Raw genomic sequence first — 14,536 nt, forward strand, 5'->3', positions numbered from 1 at the left:
TTTAAATTAAGAATTTTGGTTCATCAAAAGATATCAATTTGACTATTCAATTTTCCTACCACCATTTATTGAATAGGGCTTCTTTTCCCTGGTGTATACTGTTATCTGGTTTGTCAAAGATCAGTTGGCTGTATGTGGATGGTTTTATATCTGGGTTCCCTGTTCTTTTCCATTGCTCTATGTCTCTCTATTTTTGTGCCAATACCATGCTGTTTTGATTACTATAGCCTTTGTAGTATAGTCACATGCAGAAGAATGAAACAGGTTCCATATATCTCTCACTACTCAGAAAAATTAATTCAAGATGGATAAAAGACTTAAATGTAAGACATCAAACCATAAGAATTCTAGAAGAAAATGTAGGAAAAACTCTTCTAGATATCAGCCTAGGCAAAGAATTTATGACTATGACCCCAATGGCAATTACAGCAACAACAAAAATAAATAAATAAATAAATAAATAAATGGGACTTGATTAAATTAAAGAGCTTCTGCACAGCTAAGGAAATAATCAACAGAGCAAATAGATAACCTATCAAATGGGAGAAAATATTCTCAAGCTATACATCCAAGAAAGTGCTAATAACTAGAATCTATAAAGAACTCAAGCAAATCAACAAGAAAAAAAACCCAAACAACCCCATTAAAAAGTGGGCAAAAGACATGAACAGAAACTTTTCAAAATAAGATAGACAAATGGCCAATAAACATATGAAAAAATGCTCAATGTCACTAATCATCAGAGAAATGCAAATTAAAACCACAATGAGATATCACCTTACCCCAGTCAGAATGACTTTTATTAAAAAGTCCAAAAACAATAGATGCTGGCATGGATGCAGAGAGAAAGGAATGCTTATATACTGTTAGTGGAATTGCAAGTTTGTACAACCTCTATAGAAAACAGTATGGAGATTCCTCAAAGAACTAAAAGTAGACCTATCATTTTATCCAGTGATTCTACTACTGGATAATTTACCCAAAGGAAAATAAGTCATTTTATCAAAAACACACCTGCAAATGTTTATTACAACACAATTCACAATTGCAAAGCTGTGGAAACAACCCAAGTGCCCATCAATTCATGAGTGGATTAACCAAATGTGGTATACGTATACCATGGAATACTACTCAGCTATGATGAAGAAGGATGAATTAATGCTTTTTGCCACAATTTGGATGGAAGTGCAGACCATTATCCTGAGTGGAGTATCTGAAGAATGTAAAAACAAATACCACATGTACTCACTATCAACTTGGAACTAACCAATGAGCACACATGTACACAGAGGAAAGTAAAACTCAGTAGAAATCAACCAGGGAGGAGGGACGAGGGGATGGGCGAAAATCTACCTAAGAGGTACAAAGAACACTATCTGAGTGATAAGCACACTTGTAGCCCTACTCAAGCATTACAAAAGTGATCCGTATAACCAAAAACATTGTACCCTTGTAATATTTTAAAATAAAAATATAAATATATTGTTAAGCACGTAGAAAAGTTTTCCCCAGGCATTCAAATTTATTTTTCAGTATTATAAATTTAATTAGAATCAAGGTTTAATACATGAATAATTTTTTGTATCCTCTCATCTTTTCTGTTTTGGAAACAGAAGATAATTCTTATAAAGAAAGCAAACTTAGATTTTGCCCTCTTGTGTGCTTTAAAAAAATCTTTATAAACATCTAGCAATTGAAAAAAAAGACAACAATTTGAGAATAAAAAGGGAAGCTACATAACAGAACATTTTGCAGTGCATATAATTACAAGGGGCTTGCATTTAGAACATAGAAAGAATTACAAAACAAAAAAAAGGAAAAAGACAAACAACCCAGGAGGAAATTGGGTAAAAGATTTGAGCAATTCATAAAAAAGCAAATCTAAAAGGCCAATAAACATATGACAAAGTACTCAACCTCATTAGCAATTATAGAAATGCAAGTTAAAAACCCCAGTAGAATGGTTCAAATTAAAAGCACTAACAATACCAATAGCCTAGGATATAGAGCAACAGGAATTCACACAGATTGCTGTTGGGAATGTAAATTGTTGCCTTAGAAAAACAGTTTGGATTACTCAAGAAAGTTGGAGACATTTCTTGAAGAGAAATGTGAGCACATGGCTATCAGGAAGACATGTGAGCTGGACGTGGTGGCTCACGCCTGTAATCCTAGCACTCTGGGAGGTTGAGGTGGGAGGATTGCTTGAGGTCAGGAGTTCGAGACCAGCCTGAGCAAGAGCAAGACCCTGTTTCCATTAAAAATAGAAAAATTAGGTGGGTGTGGTGGTGTGTGCCTGTAATCCCAGCTACTCAGGAGGCTGAGGCAGGAGGATCACTTGAGCCCAGGGTTTGAGGTTGCTGTAAGCTAGGCTGACGCCACAGCACTCTAGTGACAGAGCAAGACTCTGTCTCAAAACAAATAAATAAATAGATAAATAGATAAATAAATAAATAACGGAAGACGTGATAGCAGCATGATTCACACCTGTAGCTCCAAACTGGAATTTTGGTGTTCATGAACCCAATAGTCATAAGTAGTGGAATGATTAAATAAATAATGTTATATTCATATGATGGAATTCTATATTGCAATGAAAACAAGTGAACTGTAGCTTTCCACAAGAACATAATTGAATCTCACATTGCTAAGCAGAAAAAGCTAGTCACAAAAGAATACTTAACGTTTGATTCAATTTATGTAACATTCAAGAACAGGCAGAACTAAACTACAATTTTTAGGGATTTTTAGGTGGCCAAACAAAGAAAAGGAAGTGACTACATTAGAAAATAATTACCTTTGGGGTTAGTGAGACAGTTGTGAATGAAGAGGGCATGTGGGGGATTTCTGGATTGTTGGCAAGCTTCGATTCCTGGATAGTTGTTAAATGATTATATTTAATAATAGTGTACAAAGTTGCACAATTGTGTTTTTATGCACTTATCATTATTATTATTGGTTACTTACTTATGTTTATAGCAGCCTATTACTCTCAGGAGTGAGTGACACAAATTAAAAGGATTTAATGCCTTGGGACTCTTAACTGCAAATAAGAGAAAACACAACACAAACTGGCTGAAGTAAAAAAAGTAATCTATTCGGTAATATAATTAAAGTGTAGGGAGGTGGGCATGCTGGCTTCAGATGAGGCTTAGATCAGGGGTCATGCACGGTGACCAGATCCTGGTTTCTTTTTATGTCCTGGGTTCTCTTTCTTGTGTTAGCTAAATCTTCAAGTTGGCTCTTCCCTTCTGTATCCAACATAGCTGCCAGTAGTCCCTGGAATTATAGGCTTCCCTTTTTAGGTCTAGCAGGAAAGAGAAACTTTGTTCTCTCAATAGTTCAATCAAGAGCTTTGGTGTTTAGTCTCTCTCTGATCAGCCTAACATGGGTCATGGGTCCTTCCCTGGACTAATCACTGAGAGAGATAGGATAAACTGGTTGATCCATCCTTGGTCAATGGCCAGTAGACCACATGGTTATTCAAGGTTCAAGGTGCTATTAGAAAGAGGAAAAAAAAAATAATAATGGTGGGGAGGCAACTAACAAATGTCTACAACAATTAATATCTATTCTACTAATATTTAGTTGAGCATCACCATGCAGGAAAAGCAACACACAGTTTTGCACTAATCCCTATCTCAGGCTTAATTAGAACTGAGACAAAGACAGTGGCTGGGTAGGACAGAGGTATACCAGTTGAGCTAAATTTTGAAAAGAACAACAAAAATACGTTTTTTTTTTTTTTTTCTGCTGATGTTAGAGATTTCAATAGTCACAAGTGCTCAGATTGATTAAAAGAAAAGCTGGCTTGTCAGATTGGATCTTGTGTCGGGAAAAAGCTATCTGTAAAAGATATTTTGAGGAGAATTGAGAAAATTTGAGTATTGACTGGACAGTAGAAAATTTAGGGAACTATACTTCATTTTCTTAGGTGTGGCAATGATAATTGGTAATATTGGAGAAAGATACCATTTTTAGAAGAAGCAGGCTAGAGTATTTACAGGTGGAGGGTGTTGTCTGCAGCTTACTCTCAAATAGCTTAGCAAAAGACACACACATATAGATAACATAAATATGCAAAACATTAATAATGTTGAATCTAGACGGTGTGCATATGGGTGATCATTATAATATTCTTTCAATTTTTCTGTATATTTGAAACTCTTCAAAATAAAACGTTGGGAAAATAAAAAATGTTTTCAGAAAAATCTGAGAAGTCCAACAAACAAGCAGAAAAGCTGACTTGTTTCTATGCTTTCTCTTCCTATCCAGGCATTAGTTCCATACTGGGTAGAAAGAGATAAACTTATTTTGGTGTTAAAACAATGCAAGTTCTACTACTTTTTCCAATTATCCACAAAAAGTATTTATTCAGCACCTCTTACTACTAGGAAGCAAAAATTTCATCTCTTTCTGACTTTACTACAGAATAAAAATTGCCAACCAAATACCAAAGACAGGAGGGAAAATAAGAATGTGTATCAAGGGCTTCCTTTGTACCAGGAATATTAGCATACATCATTTCATTTATTTTTCATAACAATCCTGTAAAGTAGATACCATCATTATCCCTGCTTTATAGACAAGGAATGGGGGCATTTGTAATTATGCACACTTGGCACAGGGTCCCATAGCTAACAGGTAGAGGGAATTTGAATGTAAGAGTGACTCTCTCCTCATACACTGCTAGTGAGAGTGTACCATGGAACAGCCATATTGGAAAACAGTCTGGCGGTTACTCAAAAAGTTAAACACGGAGTTATCATATGACCTAGCAATTCCACAGTTAAGTATATGCTGAAGACAAATGAAAATGTGACCACAAAACAACTTGTACATGAATGTTCCTAGCCACATTATTCAAAAAGACAAAAAGTGGAAAAAACTCAAATGTCCACCAACCGATGAACAGATAAACAAAATATGGTATAACCATACAATGGAATTTTATTTGGCAAGGAAAAGAAATTAAGTACCAATACATGCGGCATGTGGATAGACCTCAAAAACATTATGCCAGGTAAAATAAGCCAGACATGAAAGACTACATATTGTATGATTCCATTTATATGAAAACTCCAGAATAGGAAAATCTATGAAGGCAGAAAGATTGGTGGTTTCTTAGGGCTGGGAAAAGAAGAGGGGAGTAACCGCTAATGGATATAGGTTTTGTTGTTGTTTTTTTTTTTTTCCGGGGGGAGGTTATGATGAAATGTTCTGAAATTGATTGTGGTGATGGTTGTACAACTCTGTGAATATACTAAAAAGCACTGAATTGTACACTTCAAAGTGGGTGGATTAAATCGTACGTGAATTAAACTGTTATATAAGAAAAAAAGAGTGAATCTCCCTTTACTACATTATGTTGCCTAACAAAACTATAGTTTTCCTTGTAGAACTGGCTTTTAAAATCAAACCATGGGGATAGTTAGGATGAATGAGATTCTATATATCATTTAGACTCTTCTAATTAAGAAAGTTGATTATTGAATTGGATATTTTTGAATATTCAACTTTTTGAATTAGATAGAGAAAAGCTCAAAGTGCTCAGAAAATATTCAGGAACAAAAAAGTGTGTGAATAAATGAATACATGAAAATTCTCCCTCATATTCCCAGTGTTGTCTATCCTAGTTCTTTGGATTTTGGCCCCATGATGTGAAATCTGTTATATGCCATCTTGTCTCTGGATCTAGAAGGTAGTGCATAATAAACTGGCTATCAGCTATCTGCAGATTTGCAACAAAAGACTATTTCTATGTGATTATTAGCAATAATGGGCTCTATAAATAATTCAGGAACTTGTCTTTTGGAATGGCTAGAACTGTAACAAATATGTATTCTTTCAAGCTTTGTGTTGACTTCCTCCTCAATATTGGATGCATTTAGGAAGGAAGAAAGCTAACCTTTACAATCCTGAATGGTCTGCCATTCTTCAGTAACAAACACTCCACTTCTTTCCTTCTAGCACATTGGGTTAGTTCCTTTTATGACTAAGCTGTGGCATTTAGGCATTTCCTTAAGTTTGTTCCAGGTACTTTTAGCTTCTTGTTTTTCCTGATTTGGTGGGTTTGAGTGCCTCTAGAAAGTACTTCCTCTAAATTGTGATTGCTCTCTTTTAGTTGAGGGGCCCTCTCTCCTATCTCACCCCTTGTTCTCTTTTCCTTTGCTTTTCTTTTTAGTTCCATTTGATTACCTGCTTCTGGCAATATGGAGCTTCCCGAGAACTGGATTGGCAGCAATATAAGAGCAGTAACCCTTTCATTACCAGAGTAATTTTCTTTACTTGTTTTGAACTTCAGCATTACAGGCAGCTGCTGTAAAATTAAAAGGTAAAGAGACATGTGACTTTTTCCTGCTTTTACAAGTCCAGAGTACTTATAGTGAGGGTTATAGGGCTTTAAAGCCACTTCTCCCCCTTTAAAAAAGGAAAGGGGAGAGCTGAGGTAGGCCTTGGCCCCATTTAAACAAAACAAAATCCAGTAACAACACTAAAGTAATGCTTTCAAGATTCTGTAAGTCATCTAAGAAGAGTAAATAAATCCAATCAGAATTTGGCATTATATACATTTCGGCTTCTTTGTAATCTGTTTCTGGTCTTATGTTTTCCTAACTGAGTCACAGTAAAGTTGTTAAAACAGGGAGGGAACCAAGGAATAAGGCCTTGCTATCTTGGTCAGCTTCCTATTCCAGTCATTGCTCATGTGGCCTCTGTAATTTCTCACTTATCAGGCTAGATAAAGAGACTCATAAAAACTGCTTCCCTGGGATGTGATGGGTTTAATGATTATTGTAAAGTAGTCTAAGGCACCTTGATAAAAGGTGGTCATACAAAGTTATGAACACAATTCCCAGAAAATTTTAAAACTTGATTTCTACAGAGCTATCAAACTAATGGAAGGCATGTTAAACTCTGAATTTGGTTGACTGATGCTTCTAGGGATTGCATTTTCTAAATGTCGAGCTTGCTTTTACAATTTATTTTAGCAAAATACAAAGATGTTTAGAATTGGGGGTTAGCCATTTAAAGTGCAGAGGCCACAGACTTGAATTTCCAGGGAGGGCCCCCAACACAGATATCAAGATTACAATACATTAAAAATTTCTCTTGTACATGCAGAAGTTGAGGCTTCACAATTTCGCAACATCTTATCCATTGTTGGGTGTGCATCTTTCAGCCACTTTAAACATCAAAGGCCAGACCAATTTCTAGTGGCAACTGGCTCTCCAGCAACTATCCAAAGCGAAAGTAAGGTAACAGTGTAGGACTTTTGGTGGTGGTGATGGGGGGTAGATAGGGGTGGGGGTTGTGGAAGGTCCTGGTGAGGCAGAGTGCTAGAGAAAAGGGGAATGAGAAGTCCTGCCAAAGTCCAGAAGACCAGCGACATCTTTGATTTGTTCTGTACACACACAACATGCTTCAGGCTACGAATTATAGGGAACAACCCCTGCCCTAAAACGTGTTGACATTTAAATTAAGGTAGGATTGTGCATCATTGGTAGAGACTGGACAGAAAAAACGGGTTTCCTCGATGTTATTGAGGGGAAGGGTACACTAATTTGTTTTGAACCTTAGACCAAGACAAGACAACCACACAAATACCATGTAATTCCATACTGCAGTAAAATTCTTTGAACCAAACCAAGGGGTCATTATTTTCAAAGAAAAGATACTCAGCGAACAGTTCCAATGAATTCATTCATCCACTCACTTATTCCAGAGGTTTATTGAGTCCTGGGCACTGCCGAGCCATCACGGACATGGTCCCTGACACCAGGGAGTTGACAGTCTAGTCCAGTCAGCAGTTAAAAAAAAAATTCTCGCATCATTGCTACTGCGATTGCACCGGGACAGGATCAGCACTTCACATTCTCCCACGTGGTCCTTGCAGGTGAGTGTGGGTGTGAGCGCGTGCGACTGGTGGTGTTTGGGGAGTGTGAGAAAGCACGTGTGTCAGAATGGCGCGTGTCACAGTGCGCGTACAGGTGTCGCCGTGGCTCGGGTCTCCATAGCCCCCGGGGCCCCACTGTGCTGGCGGGGAGACGCTAGTAGTGTCTCCCGCCCACGTACCGGAGGCGGCGCGGGAACCACCCCGCCGGCTGGATTGTGAGTGAGCGCGGGCACGCGCGAGGGGGCGGGGGAGGGGCGCGCCGCGCTGGCGGGGTCGCGCGCAGGCGCAGAGCGCGGGAGCCGGGCCGCGGCCGCCGCAGAGCACCGGGGGCGGGAGGAGCGAGTGCAGGAGGCTATGGCTGCCGCTGCTGCCGGCTGCTGAGGGGCTCGGCCCGCGAGCGCCTGCCGCCGCGGACGATGGTGACCGCACGGGTCGGGTCGCTGCCGCCGCCGCTGCCTCCACCTCCGCCTCCCAAGACGCAGCAACCAAGGCCCGGCGCAGAAGAGCCGCCGCTGTGAGCCGCGCCGTCCCGGCCCCCCCCGCCGCCGCCCGAGGAGAACCGGAGGGCGGGCGAGAGAGCCGGGGAGTTGCGGTGCCCGCCGGCCCGCAGCGCCACCCCGCAGGTAGGGAGGCCGCAGCCTGAGGTTACCAAGCCCCCCGGCCGGCCCCTTCCCATCCCCGCGCCCCAAGTCCGCTTCCCACACCCTTCCTCCCCTCCCCCATCCGGTACCGGCTCCTTCCTCTTCTTCCCCTTCGCCCCTTCCCCCCTTCCCCTGCTTCACCTCCCTCTTCTCTCTAGCCTAGGCGGAGTCACATCCCCGCTTCGTCCCCAGCACCCCCTCCCTCCCATCTTCCAGCCCCTCCCGCGGTCCTCCGGGCCCCGACCGGCCCCCTCCGACTTGCCCTCCCCTGTCGGGGCCCCGCGCACAGCCCCCTCCTCCAGCTCCGCGGCCTCGGCCGCCTCCCCGCCCTTCCATCCCTCTTCTCCAGGGCTTGGAAATATCCCTCACATTCCTAAGATGCTCTTAACTCGGGGCTCTCCCCCTTCGCCTCCCCAGCACCCCATTTCAAGGCCTTTTTAAAGAATCTTGCAGAGCTGCCCCACTCCTGCTCCTTTTTTCCAGTTTCCATTTCCAACTTTGCCTTTTTATCGTCTTTGTCCACTTTGCTTCCAAGCTTCCTTCCCTCTTTCCCTTCGCCTTCTTTGGTCTGCGCAGCCCCAAGCTCACCCTCTTCACTTTCTTGCGATGTAAGGTTGTTTGGGGGTGCGGCAAGGCCTGCCAAGCCATTCTTCGGGTGGGGACCCATTGCTCTGCATCCCGTCTGTCTGTTCCTTTTTACAGTAAGAGGGCTCCTCATCCCTTTTTGTCCCGTGGTTTTCTCTCTCACTTGCCATCCCCTCTTTCCTCCTCCTCCAGTTCTGCTTTCCCCACCCAAGGGCCCCGAGACCATGCTCTTCCTTCTGGAATGAGTCCCCTTTCTGTTTGGGGGTGCGGAACTTCGCCCGCGTCTTTCTTCGCGAGCCTCTTGATGCGTGGCGGGGCAGAGCCAGCACCCTTGGCGAGACAGGGAGGAGAGCTCCCGGGCCTGCTTCCTGGCAGAGTTTTTGCTGAACGTAATCTCCTAACCCCGAGACGGCTGCGGCTGGGTTGCTACTGCTGCTGCGCTGCCTGCTTGCCGCGAGCTAGATTGGGGTTACTATAGTTCAAACGCATGTGAGATCAGCAGGCGTGGTGGGAGGAGGTGCGGGGAGAGAGGAAGGGGCCTATGCAGTGAGCAGGCATCAAAGATTAATGGATGGCTTTGCATCGCAGTCTTCAGTAAACAGGAAACTAGTCTGAAAGGAAAGGAGAGGACTGTGTGTCTTTATTTTCTAAAATACGGAGTGTGCAGTTCTGCTGAATCTTGAATCATGCCCAAAAGGATGAGTTGTCGGTGCGGCAGTCGTGACCCAGGCTGAGCTCCCGATGGTAGAGGTAGCAGTTTTTATTTCTTCTGTCTCTCCTTAAGTTGAAAGATGGCCCATTCAGAGTGGACTCTATATCTTTGCCGTTTAGGAGATGATGAGAAACCACAGAACTGCTAGTAGTTTATGTGAAAATCAGGTACATACAAAGTTAGCTAGCAACGAGTGGGAGTGAGGAGGACCAGTTATATTTAAAACATGTGCCAATGCTTATGTAAGAAGTGCGTTCTCTTTCCTGGCATCTCAGTTCTGGGCTGAGTTTACTTCTGATTCTAGGCTCTAGCTTTGCTCTCTTACATTTTCAGGGGTTACCATCCTAACAAACAGACTGCAGAAAATGTGTGTTTCTTAAGATCAGTTTTAGTTCATGGTAGAATTTGTTTTTTTTAACTGGTTGGGACAAAGAAAATGATGGTGTTTGTTTTTCTTCTGGTGGTGGTGGTGGTGGGGAAGGTGTAGAAACTTTCAGTCCTAAATTAAGTATTTTACTGAATAATTTTAAATTAGGTCATGTGTCATTCCTATTTTTGCTTTGCCTTTTTGAAAAAGAGTTTAGGAGATGTGAATACTATTCTTTTTTTTTTTTTGGATAAAAAATCACATTTTCCATTTCTATTTCTTATTTGACATAGATCTTAAGCAGAGAGCAGCTCGTGACTTTAGAAACTTACATTTTTTCATATTGTTCAGGACGATTTGATTTCTTCATATTCAGAACCAAAATGCTGTGTTTTCAGAAAAGTGTAGAATGAGGTCCCCTGTGTTTCCTTGCCCACAAATCTGAATGGTAAACTGTACATTATACATGTATAAGACGGTACTGTTTTTGTAAGTACTGATTGTTGCTTCCAAGCCTGGGAAAGTCATTTAATGAAATCATTGAGGTCATATTTTTGGTTAGCATTTGTTGAACCTTTCGTGCGGTATTTGGAAAGAAATGTCTATTGTTTTCTTTTTAGCTGTTTACTGTGTAAAGTATCTTTAAGTTTGAGTCACATTTGACATTACCTGCAGGGACATCATGTTGGAATATTACTTTCCTAGTTCTTTTCACAATAAAGGAGGAAATTTTAAGATCTTGCATGGAAGGTAAACCAGTACAGGAAGTTTATGTATTTGGCTTTGGGTATGTCCAACGTTTAAATTTTCTTTGTTTTCAGCTCTCCTGCTTGTTTTCTAGGATTATGTGATATTATTTTGGTTTTAAGAGAATTTTGAGCTCTCTCCTACTATAGAATATGCTCGTTAGCCCTATCTGACAATAAATCTGGAAGAAGACAAATAAGGTTTGAACCAAAATATTACAGAGGTATTCTCTACCTCAGAAGAGAAGGCTCCATTTCTACTTCATGTTAGTATACTATAGTGACTTAGCTGGTGTGAGTGATTTCAGGTATCTGCAAACAAGATGAGTATTTCAAAATTTTGTTTAGATGTTGGTTTAGTGTGTGATGTTATAGTGTAGTGTACAGTACTTATTTGTGATGGTCACCACCTCTCATGTACTTTCACTTTAGAAAGATTCAAAGTTAAAAACATTTTTTTTCCTTTTTGATTTTCCAGTTATTAAATTTGTTTTCTCCAAGCCCTTATACATGGCCAGCTTGCTAAGGACTTGCTAAAATATCACTCACAAACAGAAATAAATGAAACATTTAATAAGCAGTAGATTCATTAATAAATGGGCACACTTAATTCTATCCAAGGTACTTCTTAAAAACATTTGAGTCATGAGTTAACTATGCAGTAAGAGTTTGAGAATCTCTCTTCTTGGATATTATTCTATATTGACAGCTTTAGGTTCCAAGATTTTCTCTTGATAGAAACAGTTCTGTTTTCTACTTCTTGTTATATTTGTCAGGTAGGAGTGGTGGGTAGAAATTAACAGGGAACACATGCTGTTCTGCTAATGGCTTTCTTTTGTAATATAGGTTATCCTCTGTAAGGATTAGGGAGTTTTTTTTCCTCCTAGCAGATCCTGCTATTTAATGCAGGATTAATTATTGTTTAGATTTTTTTCTTTACCCCTTTAAGGGCTACAATAAATGATGAAAGTGGGTTTATTTTAAAATAACAAAACATTAAAAATAGAGGAGAATTCCAGATCAGATGAAATACATACAGATACAAGCGTTAACTAAGTAATAGCCTCCTCCCCTTTTGTGACTTACAGAAACAGAGGTAGTGATTTATATTGGATTCTAGAATAAGGAAAAATTGTTACTTTTCCATTATAGTATATAACCTGTCAGTGATACTATCATCTCAGTATACATGGTGGTTTTCACATGTGGCTGGTGGTTTGTGAGAAAAATCTACAAGGACTGTCCGGAAAGTATCCCAGCCACGTATTATGAAAAATTATGAAAATTATGGCTGGATACTTTCCAGACAGCCCTCGTACTTGAGTTATCAGTTTGACCACCAGAGTAAGTAGTTATTTCCTGTATATTCTTGAAGTCATCTAGATAGCTTACACTTTTCATCAACAATTTATTTTTTAAACTCTCCCCCTCTCCCCAATAAAATAATACATAGATATAGTCTACAAAACTTGACAAACAGAAAATGAAGACGGGAATAAAAATCACCCCTAGCCCCATTGTTGTAAAGATGTTACTTTGAATATTTGGTATATTTTTTCCTAGGATTTTTTTTTTTTTTTTAATAATATCATGAACTTTGATAAATCTAGTTTAGGTCCCTGAATGGTGTAGTTTGCAATAAATGTTAAAGATTAGAGATTTTATTTTTCAGTGCTTTTTCCCCCTTAGGACACAGCTATTTGGTTTTGATTTTCACAATAGTATTTTTTTCTTATGTGGGAAAATTATGAAAATGGTCTTGTTCATTTAAAGTAATAAGAATTAAAGTGCTTATCTATAAAAATGTTAATTTTATATTATTGGTAAGATATATCGATAAAACATTTGGGTTATGAGAATGATTGATATATGATTATTGAAAAACTTTTATTAATGATGTGCCAAGTTGAGCTGCCTTTAGCTTTTAACTATCTGAGCTAGGAAGCCTTGAAAATTGGAGGATGAGATGGAAATACTGACAAATATTTAACCATAGCATAGCAATCTGTCACTATAATTTTCTTCAGAAATAAATGTTTTCATTTGTCCTGTAATGTCTGAAATTACTGCCAAAGCTGGAAATGTGTTTAGCTTTCTCAGCAAAATTCTTAAAAGGATATTGTCAGAGCCAACAATCTAGAATTATCTTTATTCTTTAAATTATCCTTTACCCACTTTTATTTGCTCTGTTCTCTTATAATTCCTCAGATTAATTTGCAGCTCTACCATATGAAGCAGTGTTGCATTGAACTGTCCTTTTAAATAGTAGATCGTACTGATAACTGCCTTTCATTTCCTTTATTTATTTGTTTTTGTTCTCTTACTTAATGGCCATCTATGCAAGCACAGGGACTGCAGACTCAGTGCCTGGCTTCCTTGTGCCTACTTGTCTGTACATCAAGGGAACAATTTGATGAGCTTTATTTTCCCACTTTGAAGGCAGATTATGGGGATTTTAGGCTAAGTTTAAAGATTCACGGAAATAATATTGCAAATAATGTTTCCTCTTCCTGTATCTATATCATGAGTTCTCTGGATTGTAAATATAGTAATTCAATTTTAATTGTAAGTGAATAAGGAAAAGGATAGACTGAGATGCTGTAAACTAAATGTACAGTTGCCAAATTTTTATTGAATTGCTTAGGTTTTTTCATAGAGGAAATATTCAAGATTTGCCCTCTTTAAAGAGCTACATAAATTTCAAGGAATTTTATAGGAATGAATTTTTCTTTTCAAGTTAATTGGGTAAAAGTTACTGTATTCTTACATGGTGTTTTGTTTCTGAGTGCCTAGATTTGAAGTTACTGGTTTTTTAAAAAATAAGTTTGAGGCCTAAATATTTAATTAGACTCATAAGATTGGGCAGACCTGGAAGGGTCAATGTGAAAACACAATAAAAAACTTATGTCATGAACACCTAAAAACAGTAGATATGGCTAAGGAGTTTTTTCTAACATAGTTTTTGTATAGTATGTGATAATTCGTTAGATTAATAAAAGGATATCTAAACTGTTTGTGTTGACTTATTTTTATATATTGTATCTTCTGAATTTTAGGTCTACTTGAAGAAAAAAAAACATGGCTGCAAAGGAGAAACTGGAGGCAGTGTTAAATGTGGCCCTGAGGGTGCCAAGCATCATGCTGTTGGATGTCCTGTACAGATGGGATGTCAGCTCCTTTTTCCAGCAGATCCAAAGAAGTAGCCTTAGTAACAACCCTCTTTTCCAATATAAGTATCTGGCTCTTAATATGCATTATGTAGGTAAGTGTCTACATTACATTTTCTAACCTTAGTGAGCATTCTGATTTATGTCTTTGTATAATTTTGAATTTGGGTAAAATGTGGTTTGATTGCCTTAAGGGGATGGTGATATAGTCATTGACGAATGTTTATGAATCTCGTTTATAGTTTTGTGTTAGCATTGCATATAAATTATTAGTACTAGAGGAAAGAAGACTGTTTTAGATTTGTTTTACTGGATAAAACTGGAAGGCAGAAGAAAACATTTTAGATTTTATGTATATGATGAGAGATATTTTTCTAAACATTTGGCCCCTTCTAATTTGTCCTTATTTTGGGGTCTGGTAATA

General features: G+C 39.1%; 1 protein-coding gene across 4 annotated transcripts in view; it reads left to right on the forward strand.

Moving 5' to 3' along the window:
* Nucleotides 1-7,696: 7,696 nt before the first annotated feature.
* The window catches only part of RNF145 (ring finger protein 145), a 54,007-nt gene continuing 47,167 nt past the window's right edge, over nt 7,697-14,536 (forward strand). Inside the window, exons 1-2 of one of the 4 annotated variants that reach the window (XM_069484279.1) lie at nt 7,697-7,894; nt 14,002-14,207. In XM_069484279.1, coding sequence (XP_069340380.1) covers nt 14,024-14,207 — 184 coding nt within the window. In that variant the 5' untranslated portion in view covers nt 7,697-7,894; nt 14,002-14,023. Of the gene's footprint in view, nt 7,895-8,209; nt 8,539-9,928; nt 10,026-14,001; nt 14,208-14,536 lie in introns of those variants that run through there. The other 3 variants (XM_069484278.1, XM_069484281.1, XM_069484277.1) reach the window with 3 other exon arrangements.

Source organism: Eulemur rufifrons, chromosome 10 (genome assembly GCF_041146395.1).
Source record: "Eulemur rufifrons isolate Redbay chromosome 10, OSU_ERuf_1, whole genome shotgun sequence".
NCBI classification, from domain to species: domain Eukaryota; kingdom Metazoa; phylum Chordata; class Mammalia; order Primates; family Lemuridae; genus Eulemur; species Eulemur rufifrons.